General features: G+C 46.2%; 1 protein-coding gene across 2 annotated transcripts in view; it reads right to left on the bottom strand.

Moving 5' to 3' along the window:
- mipol1 (mirror-image polydactyly 1) overlaps nt 1–22,500 on the bottom strand; it is an 81,907-nt gene that overhangs the window by 49,098 nt on the left and 10,309 nt on the right. For both annotated transcript variants that reach the window (XM_067613249.1, XM_067613250.1), the window contains exons 3-5: nt 13,487–13,562; nt 7,440–7,477; nt 3,962–4,190 (exon numbers count right to left, since the gene is read on the bottom strand). In XM_067613249.1, the coding sequence (XP_067469350.1) occupies nt 3,962–4,190; nt 7,440–7,477; nt 13,487–13,562 (343 nt within the window). The remainder of the gene's footprint in view (nt 1–3,961; nt 4,191–7,439; nt 7,478–13,486; nt 13,563–22,500) is intronic.

Below are 22,500 nucleotides of genomic sequence, written 5' to 3'. Positions count from 1 at the left end.
AGACGAGAACAGACGAGAGGAGACGAGAGGAGACGAGAGGAGACGAGAGCAGACGAGAGGAGACGAGAGCAGACGAGAGGAGACGAGAGGAGACGAGAGGGGACGAGAGGAGACGAGAGCGGACGAGAGGAGACGAGAACAGACGAGAGGAGACGAGAGGAGACGAGAACAGACGAGAGGAGACGAGAGCAGACGAGAGGAGACGAGAGCAGACGAGAGCAGACGAGAGGAGACGAGAGCAGACGAGAGGAGACGAGAGCAGACGAGAGGAGACGAGAGCAGACGAGAGGAGACAGGAGGAGACGAGAGCAGACGAGAGGAGACGAGAGCAGACGAGAGCAGACGAGAGCAGACGAGAGCAGACGAGAGGAGACGAGAGGAGACGAGAGCAGACGAGAGCAGACGAGAGCAGACGAGAGGAGACGAGAGCAGACGAGAGGAGACAGGAGGAGACGAGAGCAGACAAGAGGAGACGAGAGCAGACGAGAGCAGACGAGAGCAGACGAGAGCAGACGAGAGCAGACGAGAGGAGACGAGAGCAGACGAGAGCAGACGAGAGGAGACGAGAGCAGACGAGAGGAGACGAGAGCAGACGAGAACAGACGAGAACAGACGAGAGGAGACGAGAACAGACGAGAGCAGACGAGAGGAGACAGGAGGAGACGAGAGCAGACGAGAGCAGACGAGAGGAGACGAGAGCAGACGAGAGCAGACGAGAGCAGACGAGAGGAGACGAGAACAGACGAGAGGAGACGAGAGCAGACGAGAGCAGACGAGAGCAGACGAGAGCAGACGAGAGGAGACGAGAGCAGACCAGAGGAGACGAGAGCAGACGAGAGCAGACGAGAGCAGACGAGAGCAGACGAGAGCAGACGAGGGGAGACGAGAGCAGACGAGAGGAGACGAGAGCAGACGAGAGGAGACGAGAGGAGACAAGAGGAGGTTCGTTAGAGACACAAAAGTCATAAAACAAACTGAAACATCAGAGTTCTGCTGACAGTTTCTCTTTCAGCAGCTTCAAACCAGCTGCAGCATTTCAACCAATCAAAACAAGCCAAGCAGCAGGATTTAAGTGATATTATTACTATTATTTATATTATAGTACTGATATTACTGGTAATAGTATTCATATTAATACATAACTGCCTGTTGAATGTAATATACTGTACATACAGTAGATGTAACGTTCTTATATATGATGATAAACCTGAAGTCAGATTCACCGAACTCGAGTTCAGACAGAAAGCGACTCAGTGAAGGAGTGAAAGCAGCTGACAGTCAGCTGGCCTGTGATTGGTCAGCTGGCCTGTGATCGTTCAGCTGGCCTGTGATTGGACAGCTGGCCTGTGATTGGTCAGCTGGCCTGTGATTGGTCAGCCTCCTGTGATTGGTCAGCTGGCCTGTGATCGGTCAGCTGGCCTGTGATTGGTCAGCCTCCTGTGATCAGTCAGCTGGCCTGTGATTGGTCAGCTGGCCTGTGATCGTTCAGCTGGCCTGTGATTGGTCAGCTGGCCTGTGATCGTTCAGCTGGCCTGTGATTGGTCAGCCTCCTGTGATCAGTCAGCTGGCCTGTGATTGGTCAGCTGGCCTGTGATCGTTCAGCTGGCCTGTGATTGGTCAGCTGGCCTGTGATCGTTCAGCTGGCCTGTGATTGGTCAGCCTCCTGTGAGCTCACAGGTTGAGTGTGAGAGTTTCATTAGCGGCTCACCTGCGTGTTGTGGGGTCAGGTGTTTTAGCCTCAGGTTGTCAGGTTGATATGAGGCGGGAGATGAAGGCAGCGGCTTTAATAAGCAGTGAGTGATGTTCGCCTGTAATTCTCTCATATTACCTTAAAGGTCAGGCTGCTTCTTAGCGTAATAAAGCGGGTAAATAAGACACTGTAATATGGCTGACACTGTCTTCTGTAATTCATAATATCAGCTGTTTCTAATCAACTCTGCGCCTCTATTGCTTTTACTCTCCTTCTATTTCTGTCTGTCGCTGCTCTAATCAAATCAACTCTGCATTTAATAGGTCACATTTCTCAGTGATGCAACTGCGGCTGCTGCACACGCTTCATTTGAAAAAGCATCAAAAAGACACAAAAGAAGCAAAAACAAACTAAAGAAGTTTAATCAAAAGTAATAAACTTTTTAATAAATCTCTCTGTAGTGAAGATAAAACATCAGAATAAGATCAGATTTAGATTTTTATGATTCATGTCGTCTTTACTGACTTGTTTTGGAAAGTGTGACGTAAACTTATTAGTATTAAAAACTATTTGAATACAAGAGTTTTCTGAGAGTTGTGAATGTGTAAAGATGAACTCTACGACAGCATATTTATATCTGTTTAATTTGATTTCTTAATAAAATCTAACGGTTAATTTCATACAGAGACGAATAAATAAACATTATTGTTACGACTTATTGTGTTCTGTTCAACCCTCCACATACTGTTATTAGTAGTATTAGTACTGATAATAGTAGTAGAATTATTAGTAGTGATGTTAGTAGTATTAGTAGTGATAGTATTATTAGTATTATTAGCAGTATTAGTATTATTAGTGTTATTAGTATTATTAGTGTTATTAGTATTAGTATTATTAATAGTATTAGTATTATTAGTGTTATTAGTATTATTAGTAGTATTAGTAGTGATAGTATTATTAGTATTATTAGCAGTATTAGTATTATTAGTGTTATTAGTATTATTAGTGTTATTAGTATTAGTATTATTAGTGTTATTAGTATTATTAGTAGTATTAGTATTATTAGTGTTATTAGTATTATTAGTAGTATTAGTAGTGATAGTATTATTAGTATTATTAGCAGTATTAGTATTATTAGTGTTATTAGTATTATTAGTGTTATTAGTATTAGTATTATTAATAGTATTAGTATTATTAGTGTTATTAGTATTATTAGTAGTATTAGTATTATTAGTATTATTACTAGTATTAGTAGTATTAGTATTAGTATTATTAGTGTTATTAGTAGTATTAGTATTATTAGTATTATTAGTGTTATTAGTAGTATTAGTGTTATTAGTATTATTACTAGTATTAGTAGTATTAGTAGTATTAGTATTATTAGTGTTATTAGTAGTATTAGTATTATTAGTATTATTAGTGTTATTAGTATTATTAGTGTTATTAGTATTAATATTATTAATAGTATTAGTATTATTAGTGTTATTAGTATTATTAGTAGTATTAGTATTATTAGTATTATTACTAGTATTAGTAGTATTAGTAGTATTAGTATTATTAGTGTTATTAGTAGTATTAGTATTATTAGTATTATTAGTGTTATTAGTAGTATTAGTATTATTAGTATTATTACTAGTATTAGTAGTATTAGTATTATTAGTGTTATTAGTAGTATTAGTATTATTAGCAGTATTAGTATTATTAGTAGTATTAGTAGTATTAGTAGTATTAGTAGTATTAGTATTATTAGTAGTATTAGTATTATTAGCAGTATTAGTATTATTAGTAGTATTAGTATTATTAGCAGTATTAGTATTACTAGTTTTAGTATTATTAGTAGTATTAGTATTATTAGCAGTTTTAGTATTATTAGTAGTATTAGTATTATTAGCAGTATTAGTATTATTAGTAGTATTAGTATTATTAGCAGTATTAGTATTATTAGTAGTATTAGTATTATTAGCAGTATTAGTATTACTAGTTTTAGTATTATTAGTAGTATTAGTATTATTAGTAGTATTAGTATTATTAGCAGTATTAGTATTACTAGTTTTAGTATTATTAGTAGTATTAGTATTATTAGTAGTATTAGTATTATTAGCAGTATTAGTATTATTAGTAGTATTAGTATTATTAGTAGTATTAGTATTATTAGCAGTATTAGTATTACTAGTTTTAGTATTATTAGTAGTATTAGTATTATTAGCAGTATTAGTATTATTAGTAGTATTAGTATTATTAGCAGTATAATAACAGTGCGGACCGTCTCACCTGTCGTCAGTGTTGACCAGGTGTTTTCTGAAGGCGGGACTTCCATCAGGGCCGTCGGCGCAGCTCTCTGCCAGCGGAGAGGGGCCTCGGCCGGGTGACAGGTCCAGCTCCATCTCCCCTCCGCCTCCCGGAGGTCTGGAGGACAGCGGAGACACAGGAGACGCGCTCCTCCTGATGGAGCGAGGGGACGAGGAGCAGGAGGTCAGAGGGTGCTGGAGGTGCTGAGAGGCTGAGAGACAGACAGGAAGACGGATCAGTTTGTGCAATCAAGAGATTTTACAGGTAGAAGAGAAGCTGTTTGAAATGGACGCAACGCTGCTGTGCTTCATTTTTGCATCAGATTTGGTAGAGTTGCAGTTCAGGTCAATAGCATCAGTGTCTACTGACTCACTGTTATAAGGTTATTATTCACCCCCAGATCTCTCTCTGGCCTGGTGATGGAGACACGGAGAGACTCATTGGCCTTACAGGTGTGGAGCCATTACTCGTTGAATTTGGTTTTTTCAGGTGGCAAAAGATAACCTACTGCTTAACAGGTTAAAGTAGCAGCGCAGGTAAACAGCAGGTAACCGGCAGGTAACCGGCGGGTAATGGCAGGTAAACGGCAGGTAACAGCAGGTAACGGCAGGTAACCGGCAGGTAACCGGCGGGTAACCGGCGGGTAATGGCAGGTAAACGGCAGGTAACAGCAGGTAACGGCAGGTAAACGGCAGGTAAACGGTGGGTAAACAAGAGGTAACAGCAGGTAACAGCAGGTAACAGCAGGTAAACAGCAGGTAACCGGCAGGTAACCGGCGGGTAATGGCAGGTAAACGGCAGGTAACAGCAGGTAACGGCAGGTAAACGGCAGGTAAACGGTGGGTAAACAAGAGGTAACAGCAGGTAACAGCAGGTAACGGCAGGTAAACGGTGGGTAAACGGGAGGTAAACGGCAGGTAACAGCGGGTAAACGGCAGGTAACAGCGGGTAAACGGCGGGTAACAGCGGGTAAACGGCGGGTAACAGGCGGGTAACAGCGGGTAAACGGCAGGTAACAGCGGGTAAACGGCAGGTAAACAGCAGGTAACAGCAGGTAAACAGCAGGTAACCGGCAGGTAACAGCGGGTAAACGGCAGGGAACAGCGGGTAAACGGCAGGTAACAGCGGGTAAACGGCAGGTAACAGCGGGTAAACGGCAGGTAAACAGCAGGTAAACGGCAGGTAACAGCAGGTAAACAGCAGGTAACCGGCAGGTAACAGCGGGTAAACAGCAGGTAACCGGCAGGTAAACGGCAGGTAACAGCGGGTAAACGGCAGGTAAACGGCAGGTAACAGCAGGTAACAGCGGGTAAACGGTGGGTAAACGGGAGGTAAACGGAAGGTAACAGCAGGTAACGGCAGGTAAACGGTGGGTAAACGGGAGGTAAACGGCAGGTAACAGCAGGTAACAGCAGGTAACAACGGGTAAACGGTGGGTAAACGGCAGGTAAACGGCAGGTAACAGCAGGTAACGGCAGGTAAACGGCAGGTAAACGGTGGGTAAACGGGAGGTAAACGGCAGGTAACAGCGGGTAAACGGCAGGTAACAGCGGGTAAACGGTGGGTAAACGAGAGGTAACAGCAGGTAACGGCAGGTAACGGCAGGTAAACGGTGGGTAAACGGGAGGTAAACGGCAGGTAACAGGCGGGTAACAGCGGGTAAACGGCAGGTAACAGCGGGTAAACGGCAGGTAAACAGCAGGTAACAGCAGGTAAACAGCAGGTAACCGGCAGGTAACAGCGGGTAAACGGCGGGTAACAGCGGGTAAACGGGAGGTAACAGCAGGTAACGGCAGGTAAACGGTGGGTAAACGGCAGGTAAACAGCAGGTAAACGGCAGGTAACAGCAGGTAAACAGCAGGAAACCGGCAGGTAAACGGCAGGTAACAGCGGGTAAACGGCAGGTAAACGGCAGGTAACAGCAGGTAACAGCAGGTAACAGCGGGTAAACGGTGGGTAAACGGGAGGTAAACGGCAGGTAACAGCGGGTAAACGGCAGGTAACAGCGGGTAAACGGCAGGTAAACAGCAGGTAAACGGCAGGTAACAGCAGGTAAACAGCAGGTAACCGGCAGGTAAACGGCAGGTAACAGCGGGTAAACGGCAGGTAAACGGCAGGTAACAGCAGGTAACAGCAGGTAACAGCGGGTAAACGGTGGGTAAACGGGAGGTAAACGGCAGGTAACAGCGGGTAAACGGCAGGTAACAGCGGGTAAACGGCAGGTAAACAGCAGGTAAACGGCAGGTAACAGCAGGTAAACAGCAGGTAACCGGCAGGTAAACGGCAGGTAACAGCGGGTAAACGGCAGGTAAACGGCAGGTAACAGCAGGTAACAGCAGGTAACAGCGGGTAAACGGTGGGTAAACGGGAGGTAAACGGCAGGTAACAGCGGGTAAACGGCAGGTAACAGCGGGTAAACGGCAGGTAAACAGCAGGTAAACGGCAGGTAACAGCAGGTAAACAGCAGGTAACCGGCAGGTAAACGGCAGGTAACAGCGGGTAAACGGCAGGTAAACGGCAGGTAACAGCAGGTAACAGCAGGTAACAGCGGGTAAACGGTGGGTAAACGGGAGGTAAACGGGAGGTAAACGGCAGGTAACAGCGGGTAAACGGCGGGTAACAGCGGGTAAACGGCAGGTAACAGCGGGTAAACGGCAGGTAACAGCGGGTAAACGGCAGGTAAACAGCAGGTAACAGCAGGTAAACAGCAGGTAACCGGCAGGTAAACGGCAGGTAACAGCGGGTAAACGGCAGGTAAACGGCAGGTAACAGCGGGTAAACGGCAGGTAAACAGCAGGTAACAGCAGGTAAACAGCAGGTAACCGGCAGGTAAACGGCAGGTAACAGCGGGTAAACGGCAGGTAAACGGCAGGTAACAGCGGGTAAACGGCGGGTAACAGCAGGTAACAGCAGGTAACAGCGGGTAAACGGCGGGTAAACGGCGGGTAACAGCAGGTAACAGCAGGTAACAGCGGGTAAACGGCAGGTAACAGCAGGTAAATGGCAGGTAACAGCGGGTAAACGGCGGGTAACAGCGGGTAACAGCAGGTAACAGCGGGTAAACGGCAGGTAACAGCAGGTAAATGGCAGGTAACAGCGGGTAAACGGCGGGTAACAGCAGGTAACAGCAGGTAAACGGCAGGTAACCGGCAGGTAACAGCGGGTAAACGGCAGGTAAACGGCGGGTAAACGGCGGGTAAACGGCGGGTAAACGGCAGGTAACAGCGGGTAAACGGCAGGTAAACGGCAGGTAACAGCGGGTAAACGGCAGGTAAACGGCAGGTAACAGCGGGTAAACGGCGGGTAACAGCAGGTAACAGCAGGTAACAGCGGGTAAACGGCGGGTAAACGGCGGGTAACAGCAGGTAACAGCAGGTAACAGCGGGTAAACGGCAGGTAAACAGCAGCCCTGTCAAATGTTACTGATGTCAACTATATAAATAGAAAGAACAGATCTCACCTTGAGGCCAGTCGATGTGTTCTGGACTCAGACTGGATCTGTGAAACACATCAGACGCACGTTAATGAAGCCTGTTTATCTTGATTTCTTTGTTTTACTGTATTTTAGGGACATTAATTAGACATTAATTATCATTGTTGGACAGCTGCTAATGAAGATCTCCAGTCTGACTCAAACACTGCAGATCAACACCTTCACGCACCAGGACGGCCTCCATGTTGTTTCTCAGCTGCAGATATGAGTCAGTCTGTTTACTCACCAGCTGCATCTCTCTCATTATTCCAGGAGTTTAACACACACGGATTTACAGGACGGTTGAGATTAGAAAACAAACATGAATTTACCTTCATTCTACAGAAACCAGCAACAGAGCAGAGAGATGCTCTGTGTCGTATATCTGACATAAATGAACTAAAACCTGAAACTACATCTCAAGAATAGAACAGTTTTTATTAGACAAGTCCAAGCTGATCCTAAAGATCAGTATCGGATCGATCAAGACACATTTTAATGGATCATTCATATCAAATGAATCAAATGTGGATCTTTTGTCCTCTGCTGTGTTCAGTGTTGCTTTCAGCTCATATCAGCTGATTAACCTTCATTCTGTGAGTCACCTGATGACTAAACGACACTTGTCTGTTGTCAGTTTGTGTGTCTGTACTCGACCAAAGATCCTCTATGAAGGAAGAAGCTCCACTCTGTAATGCTGCTGTACAACCGGAGTGTTTCTGTAGTTCCAACAACTCCAACAGAGTGAGACGTCGTCTCTCTGTAGAGGTTCAGGAGTCATGTTCTCCACTTCAACTGTTCACATCAGATCCATCAATTAAGGGCTCTGATCGGGATCAGGGCCAAAAAGACCTGATTAGGAGATCTAGCCAGTCCCTCTGATCATGTGATTGCAATAACACAAATCCAAAAAAATCTACACAATATATGCAAGAGCTTCAGTTTTACTAAACTGCAGCAACTTTTCTGCATGAAACGTCTGAATCAGCAGCTGCTTGTGGTTTGGACCAATCGTGGCGTTTGGTGTGGCGGCAACTGACGACAAATCTCACCTGCCAACAAACACGATGCCATAGACGAGCAAAACTGTTCCCAAATGTTCCCAAATGTTCCCAAATGTTCCCAAATGAGGTTTGATTCAGTGAGTCAGGAGACATAATCTGCCTCAAACATCCAACTAGATTTATTTTAATAACATTATTGATGATTTTATTTGCTGCTGATGTTGAGCTGAAAGTTTATTTAATAAAGGTTATAAATGGAACTCAAGTACAGTATTTTCTGTTTTATAGAACGTTGAGTCCTCATGGTTCTCATGTTCAGCTGAAATATAGTTGTGATCTGCAGGAAGTCGTTACGTACGACTCTTCACTGGCAGCAGTTTAAATAAATCACATTATTTTACTTTGCTTGATATTTTTCTGAATTCCTGCAATTTTACCACAAAAAGAGACAAAACATCACAAACTGTCTTGCAATTTTTTTGAGAAAAGCTGCAAAATCAAACATTTTTGGCTGCAATAATCACAAAAAAAACTCCTGAAGGGACTGTCTATAGTAATTATTGATGAACTTGTGCCGTTTTGTTACAGCTGAATATGGAGGAGTTAATCCCAGTGCTGTGGTGTAGCAGCATACAGTGGATTGACACTGGAGTTCACACTCAAACTCAATCGCCCCTTTAGAGGTTAGCTCCATGGTTTAACTCCCAAACCCAGAAATTAAAGCAAACATCGTGAAAATATGAAAGGATTTGGCGTTCCACCAAAGTGGAAGAATCTCACTTAGTCTGGCAGGATAGTGTTAAAACATATAGGAAGGCCCTCTGTAATGCCAGAGCCGCCTATTACTCAGCATTAATAGAAGAGAATAAAAACTGCCCTAGGTTCCTTTTCAGCAATTTGGCTGACAAAGAGTCATAACTCTATTGATCCATGTATTCCTATAGCTCTCAGTAGTAACGACTTTATGAGCTTCTTTAATGATAAAATTCTAACTATTAGAGACAAAATTAACCACCTCCTGCCCTCAACAGGCACCGTTCTCTCCCCAAACACAGGAACCTTAGAAACAACAGTAAATCCTGACATATATTTGGACTGTTTTTCTCTGATTGACCTTTCTGAATTAACCTAAACCATTTCTTCATGTAAACCATCAACCTGTCTCTTAGATCCCATCCCAACTAGGCTGCTTAAGGAAGCCTTACCCTTAGTGAGCACTTCTTTACTAGATATGATCAATCTGTCTTTAGTAACAGGCTATGTACCACAGTCCTTTAAAGTAGCTGTAATTAAACCTCTTCTTAAGAAGTCTACTCTTGATTCAGGTGTTTTAGCCAATTATAGACCTATATCTAACCTTCCATTTCTCTCTAAGATCCTTGAGAAAGCAGTCTCTAATCAGTTATGTGACTTTCTACATAACAATAGTTTATTTGAGGATTTTCAGTCAGGATTTAGAGGCATCATAGCACAGAGACAGCACTGGTGAAAGTCACTAATGACCTCCTAACTGCATCAGACAAAGGATTTCTCTCTGTGCTTTTCTTGTTAGATCTTAGTGCTGCATTCGACACAATTGACCATCAAATCCTTTTGCAGAGACTTGAACATTTAATTGGCATTCAAGGAACTGCATTAAGCTGGTTTAAATCCTATTTATCAATCGATCGGTTTGTACACATTAATGATGAATCCTCCATGAAGGCAAAAGTTAGACACAGAGTTCCACAAGGTTCTGTACTTGGACCAATTCTATTCACCTTATACAGTACATTCAGAAAGTGTTCAGACCCCTTCACTTTTTTCACATTTTGTTATGTTGCAGCTTTATGCTTATATCATTTATTTCATTTTTTCCCTCAATCTACACTCAATACCCCATAATGACAAAGTGAGACAGAATTTTAGAAATTTTTGCAAATTAATTCAAAAGGAAAAAGTAAAATATCACATCGACATAAGTATTCAGACCATTACTCAGTGCTTAGTTGAAGCACCCTTGGCAGCGGTCACAGCCTCGAGTCTTCTTAGGTTTGATGCAACAAGCTTTGCACACCTGGATTTGGGGTTTTTCTGTTATTCTTCTCTGCAGATCCTCTGAGGCTCGGTCAGGTTGGATGGGGACTGTCGGTGGACGGCCATTTTCAGGTCTCTCCAGAGATGTTCAATTGGGTTCAAGTCACGGCTCTGGCTGGGCCGCTCAAGGAAATTCGTAGAGTTTTCTCTAAGCCACTCCTGTGTTGTCTTGGTTGTGTGCTGAGGGTCGTTGTCCTGTTGGAAGGTGAACCTCTGGCCCAAACAGTTCAATCTTGGTGTCATCAGACCAGAGAATCTTGTTTCTCATAGTCTGAGAGTCCTTCAGGTGATTTCCTGTCTTTCACTGAGGAGAAGCTTCCGTCTGGCCACTCTGCCATGAAGCTCAGATCGGTGGAGTGTTGCAGTGATGGTTGTCCTTCTGGAAGTTTCTCTCATCTCCACACAGGATCTCTGGAGCCCGGCCAGAGTGACCATCGGGTTCTTGGTCTCCTCTCCCCCGATTGCTCAGTTTGGCCGGGTGGCCAGCTCCAGGAGGAGTCCTGGTTATTCCAAACTTCCCCAGATTTGTGCCTCGACACAATGCTGTGGCTATGCTCTGCGAGCAGGTCCTCCCACCTCATGGTTTGGTTTTTGCTCAGATACTCATTGTCAGCTGTGAGACCTTATATAGACAGGTGCGTTCCTTTCCAAATCTGCCCAATAAATTGAATTTACCAATGGACTCCAATCAAGGTGTAGAAACATCTCAGAGATGAGCTAAATTTCAGGTGTCATAGCAAAGGCTCTGAATACTTATGTCAATGTGATATTTCAGTTTTTCCTTTTAAATCAATTTGCAAAAATTTCTAAAATTCTGTCTCACTTTGTCATTATGAAGTATTGAGTGTAGACTGATGAGGGAAAAAATGAATTTAAACTATTTTAGCATAAGGCTGCAACATGATAAAATGTGAAAAAGGGGTTGAATATTTTCTGAATGCTCTGTATATGCTTCCTTAAGGTAATATTATTAGGAAACACTCCATAAATGTTCATTGTTATGCAGATGATACCCAATTATATTTATCAGTGAAGCCAGATGAATCCAATCAGTTAACTAAACTCCAAACATGCCTTAACGACATAAAGACCTGGATGACCTGCAGTTTTCTGCTACTAAACTCAGAATAAACTGAAGTTATTGTGTTTGGCCCTAAACACCTTAGAAACACATTATCTAATGATAAAGCTACTCTGGATGGCATTACCCTGGCCTCCAGCACCACCGTAAGGAATCTGGGAGTTATCTTTGATCAGGACATGTCCTTTAACTCCCACATAAATCAAATCTCAAGGACTGCCTTTTTTCACTTACGTAATATCACAAAAATCAGGCACATCCTGTCCCTAAAAGATGCAGAAAAACTAGTTCACGCATTTGTTACTTCTAGACTGGATTATTGCAATTCCTTATTATCAGGCTGCCCTAACAAGTCTCTAAAGACTCTCCAGCTGGTCCAGAATGCAGCTGCATGTGTACTAACAAAACCTAGAAAAATGGTAAATGGTAAATGGACTGCACTTATATAGCTCCTTTCTAATCTTCCGACCACTCAAAGCGCTTTTACACTACAAGCCTCATTCACCCACTCACACACACATTCACACACTGATGGCAAAGCCATTGGGGGCAATTTGGGGTTCAGTATCTTAACCCTAAGCTAACCCTAACCCCAGCCCAAGGACACTTCTACATGTGGGCTGGAGGAGCCGGGGATCGATCCACCGATCTTCCGATTAGTGGATGACCTACTCTACCTCCTGAGCCACAGCCAGATTTCCTAAGTCCAACAGGAAGTCAGCCATTTTGAATCTATTTTGCATTTTTTTCGTCAAGTGAAGCCATTGACAGGTTGTGTTGTGCTTGAACAAACTTCTCTTCCAGATTTAACCCAAGCACCTTCAAATTTGGTAGATGATATCTAAAGACCTTTGCAATGTTAAATTCCGAAGCTTTTTACATTTCATGGATCACCCTCGGTGTGGCGTGCTGGTGAAGTTTGCCCAAAACATGTTTGGGGCATTAAAGTGGAAGTTGTAGTAACTTGACTTTACATCGTCCAATCTGCTCCAAATTTCTCACGTTTGATAAGAGTCCAGGCCTGAACACATGTACATGTCAATATTGAGTCATAGTCATAGCGCCATCTACTGACAACAGGAAGTCAGCCTTATGTAACAAACATCATCCGATTTACATGAAATTTACACGGCGTGGTCTACACATGATATACAGCAACATGACGTATAATTAGTGGGTGTTCTCTAGTGCCACATAGTGGACACAGGAAGTGAAAGTTATCTCCTACATGCATCCAATATGCATGAAAATGTATATTCCTGTCATTGGCCTTCTGGTAAATGTATTGCTGTGTTAATATTTCACGTATGTAGTAACAGGAAGTGAGGCTTAAATGACACATAGTTCATCAAATATATACACAATTTCCAATAAGTCATCTCCAGTGCCACATACTGCAAGAAATTATATATATATAATTATATATATATATACCCCTTTCACGCAGTGTCTGATGATCCTGTCAATTCAGAGCAGTGTCAAGAGACCTCCGATAGTGACACCACGGCTGCCGCTCCCTCCGACGCGTGTGTGAGATCCGTTTCTGTTGGAGGTTTCTTCCCATTAAAGGGGAGTTTTTCTTTGCTGCTATCACCAAGTGCTGCTCATGGAGGAATGTTGGTCTCTGTACATAAAAGAGTTCGGTCTAGACCTGCCCTACGTGAAAAAGAGCCCTGAGATGACTTTTGTTGTTATTTGCTGCTATATAAATAAAACTGAAAACTGAATGGATGAGGAGTTAGTCTGAGTGCTGTAGTGTAACATCAGCTGTGTGAACTGACACTCAGTATGCTTGTTGTTGCTGTGCCTGTAATACACACTGCAGCCTGCAGGGGGAGCCAGCAGCACTTTACACTGTCAGGTGATGTATCTACCTGTCAGGGTTGATGAGTTGCTGTCTGGCAGGTGAAGGAAGACGCTGACGCAGCTCCACGTTCACTCTGGGGTTAGCTGAAAAACACAAACATTTTCATTGAAACAGACTGTAACCACCTGTTCACCTGTCTGTCTGTAGTCATCATTAACAGCAGTAATCCTGTCGTCATGTAGTTCTAAAAGCTCATCATCTCAGTAAACACGCTTTAATATCTCGGCCTCGTTAAGGACGGTTAACGACTCTCGTTACAGAGGCTACCAATCAGAGCTGAGCTCCTCAGGTGTAATTAAAACAGTGGCTGCTCCCTCTTTAAATGCTTGCTAATTCAAAAGTAAGCAACAAAACACAGAGAGATTATTCACACACTGACAGACAGACAGGTGTGTGCAGGCTGCTCTCTGCTGGAAGCATGTAGAGATACACAGACAGGTAGATACACAGACAGGTAGATACACAGACAGGTAGAGATACACAGACAGGTAGAGATACACAGACAGGTAGAGATTTAGTCCTGGTCTCAGTCTCAGTCTCAGTCCTTGTCTCAGTCTCAGTCCTGGTCTCAGTTTCAGTCCTGGTCTCAGTCTCAGTCCTGGTCTCAGTTTCCGTCCTAGTCTCAGTCTCAATCTCAGTCCTGGTCTCAGACCCGGTCTCAGACCTGGTCTCAGTCCTGGTCTCAGTCTCAGTCCTGGTCTCAGTCCTGGTCTCAGTTTCAGTCTTGGTCTCAGTCTCAGTCTCAGACCTGGTCTCAGTCTCAGACCTGGTCTCAGTCCTGATCTCAGACCTGGTCTCAGTCTCAGTCTCAGTCCTGGTCTCAGTCTCAGTCTCAGTCTCAGTCCTGGTCTCAGACCTGGTCTCAGTCTCAGTCCTGGTCTCAGTCCTGGTCTCAGTCTCAGTCTCAGACCTGGTCTCAGTCCTGGTCTCAGTCTCAGACCTGGTCTCAGTCTCAGTCCTGGTCTCAGTCTCAGTCTCAGTCCTGGTCTCAGTCCTGGTCTCAGTCTCAGTCCTGGTCTCAGTCTCAGACCTGGTCTCAGTCTCAGTCCTGGTTTCAGTCTCAGTCTCAGACCCGGTCTCAGTCTCAGACCTGGTCTCAGTTTCAGTCTCAGTCCTGGTCTCAGTCTCAGTCTCAGTCCTGGTCTCAGTCTCAGTCCTGGTCTCAGTCTCAGACCTGGTCTCAGTCTCAGTCTCAGACCTGGTCTCAGTCTCAGTCTCAAACCTGGTCTCAGTCTCAGACCTGGTCTCAGTCTCAAACCTGGTCTCAGTCTCAGACCTGGTCTCAGTCTCAGTCTCAGTCCTGGTCTCAGTCTCAGTCTCAGTCCTGGTCTCAGTCTCTGTCCTGGTCTCAGTTTCAGTCCTGGTCTCAGTCTCAGTCCTGGTCTCAGTTTCCGTCCTAGTCTCAGTCTCAATCTCAGTCCTGGTCTCAGACCCGGTCTCAGACCTGGTCTCAGTCCTGGTCTCAGTCTCAGTCCTGGTCTCAGTCCTGGTCTCAGTTTCAGTCTTGGTCTCAGTCTCAGTCTCAGACCTGGTCTCAGTCTCAGACCTGGTCTCAGTCCTGATCTCAGACCTGGTCTCAGTCCTTGTCTCAGTTTCAGTCTCAGTTTCAGTCTCAGACCTGGTCTCAGTCTCAGTCTCAGTCCTGGTCTCAGTCTCAGTCTCAGTCTCAGTCCTGGTCTCAGACCTGGTCTCAGTCTCAGTCCTGGTCTCAGTCTCAGTCTCAGACCTGGTCTCAGTCCTGGTCTCAGTCTCAGACCTGGTCTCAGTCTCAGTCCTGGTCTCAGTCTCAGTCTCAGTCCTGGTCTCAGTCCTGGTCTCAGTCTCAGTCCTGGTCTCAGTCTCAGACCTGGTCTCAGTCTCAGTCCTGGTCTCAGTCTCAGTCTCAGTCCTGGTCTCAGTCTCAGACCTGGTCTCAGTCACAGTCCTGGTCTCAGTCTCAGTCTCAGACCTGGTCTCAGTCTCAGTCCTGGTCTCAGTCTCAGTCTCAGTCCTGGTCTCAGTCTCAGACCTGGTCTCAGTCTCAGTCCTGGTCTCAGTCTCAGTCTCAGACCTGGTCTCAGTCTCACTCTCAGACCTGGTCTCAGTCTCAGTCCTGGTCTCAGTCTCAGTCTCAGTCCTGGTCTCAGTCTCAGTCCTGGTCTCAGTCTCAGTCTCAGTCCTGGTCTCAGTCTCAGTCCTGGTCTCAGTCCTGGTCTCAGTCTCAGTCCTGGTCTCAGTCTCAGTCTCAGTCTCAGTCCTGGTCTCAGTCTCAGTCTCAGTCCTGGTCTCAGTCTCAGTCTCAGTCCTGGTCTCAGTCTCAGTCCTGGTCTCAGTCTCAGTCTCAGACCTGGTCTCAGTCTCAGTCCTGGTCTCAGTCTCAGTCTTGGTCTCAGTCTCAGTCCTGGTCTCAGTCTCAGTCTCAGACCTGGTCTCAGTCTCAGTCCTGGTCTCAGTCTCAGTCTCAGTCCTGGTCTTAGTCTCAGTCCTGGTCTCAGTCTCAGTCTCAGACCTGGTCTCAGTCTCAGTCCTGGTCTCAGTCTCAGTCTCAGTCCTGGTCTCAGACCTGGTCTCAGTCTCAGTCCTGGTCTCAGTCTCAGTCTCAGACCTGGTCTCAGTCTCAGTCCTGGTCTCAGTCTCAGACCCGGTGTCAGACCTGGTCTGGGTGCTGCTGCAGCTCTATATATCAGTAGTGTCCTGACAGTGAAACTTTTCTCATTTCGTGTCTCCGTCAGCGTCTGTGATCTTCTTGTGGACTCAGAGCTAATTGTGCGGCGCAGCGTCTTATTATTCATGTACAATTACAGATCTGATAATGTGCTTAAATCCTTCTAAATGACCGTTCATGCCTCGCGTTCGCTTTGAAGTCTTGTCAAAGACGCAGAAATCTGCAGAAAAAAGGGAAAATACAAAGGCCAATCAGAGGACCAATCATGGTTAACCAATGAGGGGGGGGGGGGGGGGGGGGGGGGCTGGGGGGGCTCATGTAATATAAACTAAAGTCCATTAATTTTTTAAGCTGTATTTAATACATTTTGTGCAGCGAGCAGCAAGCAGAAAGTTTGCCGTGTGTGTGTTCCAGCTGACTGCATGAATATTAATGACGGTGTCGACGTGATTAAATGAGCTTCAGTCAAATCCAACACAATCCAGCTCTGATCTGCCCCGCCGCGCCGCCGCCGCAACCATGAATTTAGATACCGACATTAAGCTGCTGAGAGCCGCAACTTAAAGAACACACACTCTCTCTCACACACACACACACACACACACACACATATATATATATATATAAATACACACACACACACACACACAAATACACACTCACAGTAAATACTGACGGACACACAAACACTGCAGCCGTCAGGAAACACGACCTCTAAAACAGCTGCAGTTTGTTTCTGTTGAACCATCAACAGAAAATGAATCAACTATTCTGATAATTGATTGATAATCAACTGATGATTAAATGTTTCAGTTATTTATAAATAAAACTGAACTAAATTCAAATTAAACTAAGATTTGCTGCTTTTCGTCATTAAATGTGACATTAAACTGAAAGATTTCAACTGAATTCACCTGCAAGTTAACCCTGCAACAAGTGATCAATAAGTCATCAATAACCGATGTTTAGTCTCCTTCAGAAACAAGTAGTGAACATTAACTCTGACTCATCATCAGCTTTAAGCTGATATGTTGAACCTTCATGTGGAATCGTGTTTCTACCAACTCCTGAGGGAAATATCTGCTCTGTAGCTGCTAAATGCTCCACTATGTTCACCAGCTAGCCTGCAGCTAACTGTGCGTGTTTGTTAGCCTGCAGCTAACTGTGCGTGTTTGTTAGCCTGCAGCTAACTGTGTGTGTTTGTTAGTCTGCAGCTAACTGTGTGTGTTTGTTAGTCTGCAGCTAACTGTGTGTGTTTGTTAGTCTGCAGCTAACTGTGTGTTTTTGTTAGTCTGCAGCTAACTGTGTGTGTTTGTTAGCCTGCAGCTAACTGTGTGTGTTTGTTAGCCTGCAGCTAACTGTGTGTGTTTGTTAGTCTGCAGCTAACTGTGCGTGTTTGTTAGCCTGCAGCTAACTGTGTGTGTTTGTTAGTGTGCAGCTAACTGTGTGTGTTTGTTAGTCTGCAGCTAACTGTGCGTGTTTGTTAGCCTGCAGCTAACTGTGTGTGTTTGTTAGTCTGCAGCTAACTGTGTGTGTTTGTTAGTGTACAGCTGTGTGTGTTTGTTAGTGTACAGCTAACTGTGTGTGTTTGTTAGTGTACAGCTAACTGTGAGCAGGTAGTGTACAGCGGCTTTTTACAGCTTTTACTCTGAAAACGACGCTATGAGACGCTGAGAGTGAACCAGAACAGTAAAGTTGCAGCCGGACAGATAAACAATGAGCTGAAACTCACTATAAAGCTCCGTAAAGCCGAGAGGAGCTGCAGAGTCACTGAAAATTCTCTGTAGGTTCATCACTACATAGTGATCACTGTAAAGAAATATATCTATATCTATATCTATATATATATATATATATATATATATATATATATGTGTGTGTGTGTGTGTGTGTGTATATAGGCAGATGTATATATATACATATATGTAAACGGACATGTTGTCAGGAGTGAAATGTACCTAAAGTATCACTCTCACATGAACAGCAGCTACTTCAGTTTGTCCAAACAAACGTCTGCAGGCCTCCCTGATCTGTGTGTGTGTGTGGACCACCCACTCTGCAGATTAAAGATGGTTCACACGACCATCTCCTCCCTCTCTCTCTTCATTCACTCTCTGCTTTGTCTCTCTGTCATTATATTAATCTGAGTGTGTGTGTGTGTGTGTGTGTGTGTGTGTGTGTGTGATCAGTTGTTATTGGTTCAGAGAGCTGAAGCTTTGATCTGTGACACTTGATCAATATTTCATTTGTGGCATTACAGCGTCTCAAACAGTGGTGTGAGTGAAGCTCTGGTGGGTTTGATGGAGGAAACGTTGTGATGCAGCAACAGAGAAAATCATCTTCGTCACCTTCAGATTCTCTTTGCAACATCATCACACTCACATTTATGGTGTTTGTATTCCACACATTCTTCTTCCTGCTGCCTACATTACCCATAATGCTCTTGGAGATTGGGATGTGTTATGCTAGTAGCGGCTAATGTAGCCTGGAGCTGCTAGCCTCCAGCAGAGATGAGGAGCAGGCTAGAAAGGTCTGGTAATTTATGGTAAGCTGTTTTAACATTTAATAGCTAGAGTGGCTATATACTGCACATATCTATAATCCAATTCTTACTAGCCATAATTTTCATTTCAGATATCCATAATTTAATTTTAAATATCCAAAATCACATTTTGACAAGTGAAAATGTGATTTTGTACAACTGCAATTTTACTGGGAAAAATACAATAGTGAACATCTGTATAAATATTGTGAACATCCATAATTATAATTCCTTCTGTCCAAAATGCTGTTTAAATATCTGACGTTGTAACTGACAGAGATCGACGTGGCGGGAGACGTACCGCCGTTTTCAAAATGGCGGCCTGGTTAAAAACTTTCATATATTACAGCTAAACAGTCGCCGTCAAAGTGTTTGTGAAAACATTTGAGGCGACGCAGGAACAGAACGTTGATTCATATTTGATCAGCAGCAGTTTGATCTGAGTTCAGGACGAGCGTAGCGAGACATCTAGTGAGCAACATGGCGGCTTCAGGTCTCACTAGTAGGAAGTGACGTCGTTTATAGGAACAATGAAATGTTCAGATATCTGTGATACATATCCAGTCTAGCTATTAAACACCCAGCCCCACCCCACGCTGTGACATCATCCATGACATCATCAGCCCCCTCTGGCTTTATCACTGTGACATCACACTAATAACAAGTCACTGTGGGGGAAACAACTGGTGGAGATTTGTGAAATCAGCAAATTTGTTTATTTCTGTTGTCATTTAAAGATTTACAGTTAAACGCTGCTGCTGTTTGATGGACGCTGTAGCTTTGCTGACGTCTAAATCTGCCGCCGTTCAGACTGAAACTGACGCTGTCAGCAGCTAAATCAGCTCTCCGACCAAACATCAGTCAAAGTGTTTGTTATTAATCACGTATGAAAGCATCAAACATGACACACTTTAAAATAACATTCAACAGATTTTAGTTTTATAAATTACAAAGTAGCATCATGACAGAGGTGATGGAGGTGACGGAGGTGACGGAGGTGACGGAAGTGATGGTGACGGAGGTGGTGGAGGTGATGGAGGTGATGGAGGTGACGGAGGTGATGGAAGTGATGGTGACGGAGGTGGTGGAGGTGATGGAGGTGATGGATGTGACGGAGGTGGTGGAGGTGATGGAGGTGATGGATGTGACGGAGGTGGTGGAGGTGATGGAGGTGACAGAGGTGACGGAGGTGGTGGAGGTGATGGAAGTGATGGTGACGGAGGTGACGGAGGTGATGGAAGTGATGGTGACGGAGGTGGTGGAGGTGATGGAGGTGACGGAGGTGACGAGGTGATGGAAGTGATGGTGACGGAGGTGGTGGAGGTGATGGAGGTGATGGAGGTGACGGAGGTGGTGGAGGTGATGGAGGTGACGGAGGTGACGAGGTGATGGAAGTGATGGTGACGGAGGTGACAGATGTGACAGAGGTGACAGAGGTGAGGGAGGTGACGGAGGTGGTGGAGGTGATGGAGGTGACAGAGGTGACGGAGGTGACGGAGGTGGTGGAGGTGACGGAGGTGACGGAGGTAACGGAGGTGACGAGGTGATGGAGGTGGTGGAGGTGACGGAGGTAATGGAGGTGACGGAGGTGACAGATGTGACAGAGGTGACAGAGGTGAGGGAGGTGGTGGAGGTGATGGAGGTGACAGAGGTGACGGAGGTGGTGGAGGTGACGGAGGTGATGGAGGTGATGGAGGTGACGGAGGTGGTGGAGGTGACAGATGTGACAGAGGTGACGGAGGTGGTGGAGGTGACAGAGGTGGTGGAGGTGACAGAGGTGGTGGAGGTGACGGAGGTGACAGATGTGACGGAGGTGATGGAGGTGACGGAGGTAATGGAGGTGACGGATGTGACGGAGGTGGTGGAGGTGGTGGAGGTGACGTATGTGACGGAGGTGGTGGAGGTGACGGAGGTGATGGAGGTGACGGAGGTAATGGAGGTGACGGATGTGACGGAGGTGGTGGAGGTGACGGATGTGACGGAGGTGGTGGAGGTGACGGAGGTGACGGAGGTGGTGGAGGTGACAGAGGTGACAGAGGTGAGGGAGGTGACGGAGGTGGTGGAGGTGAAGGAGGTGACAGAGGTGGTGGAGGTGACGGAGGTGGTGGAGTTGACAGATGTGACAGAGGTGACGGAGGTGGTGGAGGTGACGGATGTGACGGAGGTGGTGGAGGTGATGGAGGTGACGGATGTGACGGAGGTGGTGGAGGTGATGGAGGTGGTGGAGGTGACGGATGTGACGGAGGTGGTGGAGGTGACAGAGGTGACGGAGGTGGTGGAGGTGACGGATGTGACGGAGGTGGTGGAGGTGATGGAGGTGACGGATGTGACGGAGGTGGTGGAGGTGGTGGAGGTGACGGATGTGACAGAGGTGGTGGAGGTGACGGAGGTGACAGAGGTGGTGGAGGTGACAGAGGTGGTGGAGGTGACGGATGTGACGGAGGTGGTGGAGGTGATGGAGGTGACGGATGTGACGGAGGTGGTGGAGGTGATGGAGGTGATGGAGATGACGGATGTGACAGAGGTGGTGGAGGTGATGGAGGTGGTGGAGATGACGGATGTGACGGGGGTGGTGGAGGTGACAGAGGTGGTGGAGGTGACGGATGTGACGGAGGTGGTGGAGGTGACGGATGTGACGGAGGTGGTGGAGGTGACAGAGGTGACAGAGGTGAGGGAGGTGACGGAGGTGGTGGAGGTGAAGGAGGTGACAGAGGTGGTGGAGGTGACGGAGGTGGTGGAGTTGACAGATGTGACAGAGGTGACGGAGGTGGTGGAGGTGACGGATGTGACGGAGGTGGTGGAGGTGATGGAGGTGACGGATGTGACGGAGGTGGTGGAGGTGATGGAGGTGGTGGAGGTGACGGATGTGACGGAGGTGGTGGAGGTGACAGAGGTGACGGAGGTGGTGGAGGTGACGGATGTGACGGAGGTGGTGGAGGTGATGGAGGTGACGGATGTGACGGAGGTGGTGGAGGTGGTGGAGGTGACGGATGTGACAGAGGTGGTGGAGGTGACGGAGGTGACAGAGGTGGTGGAGGTGACAGAGGTGGTGGAGGTGACGGATGTGACGGAGGTGGTGGAGGTGATGGAGGTGACGGATGTGACGGAGGTGGTGGAGGTGATGGAGGTGATGGAGATGACGGATGTGACAGAGGTGGTGGAGGTGATGGAGGTGGTGGAGATGACGGATGTGACGGGGGTGGTGGAGGTGACAGAGGTGGTGGAGGTGACGGATGTGACGGAGGTGGTGGAGGTGACGGATGTGACGGAGGTGGTGGAGGTGACAGAGGTGGTGGAGGTGACGGAGGTGGTGGAGTTGACAGATGTGACAGGTGACGGAGGTGGTGGAGGTGACAGAGGTGGTGGAGTTGACAGATGTGACGGAGGTGGTGGAGGTGACGGAGGTGACAAGGTGATGGAGGTGATGGAGGTGACAGATGTGACAGAGGTGGTGGAGGTGGTGGAGGTGACGGAGGTGACAGAGGTGGTGGAGGTGATGGAGGTGGTGGAGGTGACGGATGTGACAGAGGTGACGGATGTGACGGAGGTGGTGGTGGTGACAGAGGTGGTGGAGGTGGTGGAGGTGATGGAGGTGACGGAGGTGGTGGAGGTGATGAGGTGACGGAGGTGGTGGAGGTGACGGAGGTGGTGGAGGTGATGGAGGTGGTGGAGGTGGTGGAGGTGACAGAGGTGACAGAGGTGGTGGAGGTGACGGATGTGACAGAGGTGACGGAGGTGACAGAGGTGGTGGAGGTGACGGATGTGACGGAGGTGGTGGAGGTGGTGGAGGTGGTGGAGGTGACGGAGGTGGTGGAGGTGATGGAGGTGGTGGAGG

The sequence above is a fragment of the Thunnus thynnus genome, chromosome 16 (assembly GCF_963924715.1).
Source record: "Thunnus thynnus chromosome 16, fThuThy2.1, whole genome shotgun sequence".
Lineage (NCBI taxonomy): Eukaryota > Metazoa > Chordata > Actinopteri > Scombriformes > Scombridae > Thunnus > Thunnus thynnus.
The sequence above is the reverse complement of the archived record's forward strand: the minus strand, read 5'-3'. Positions and strand labels throughout refer to the sequence as shown.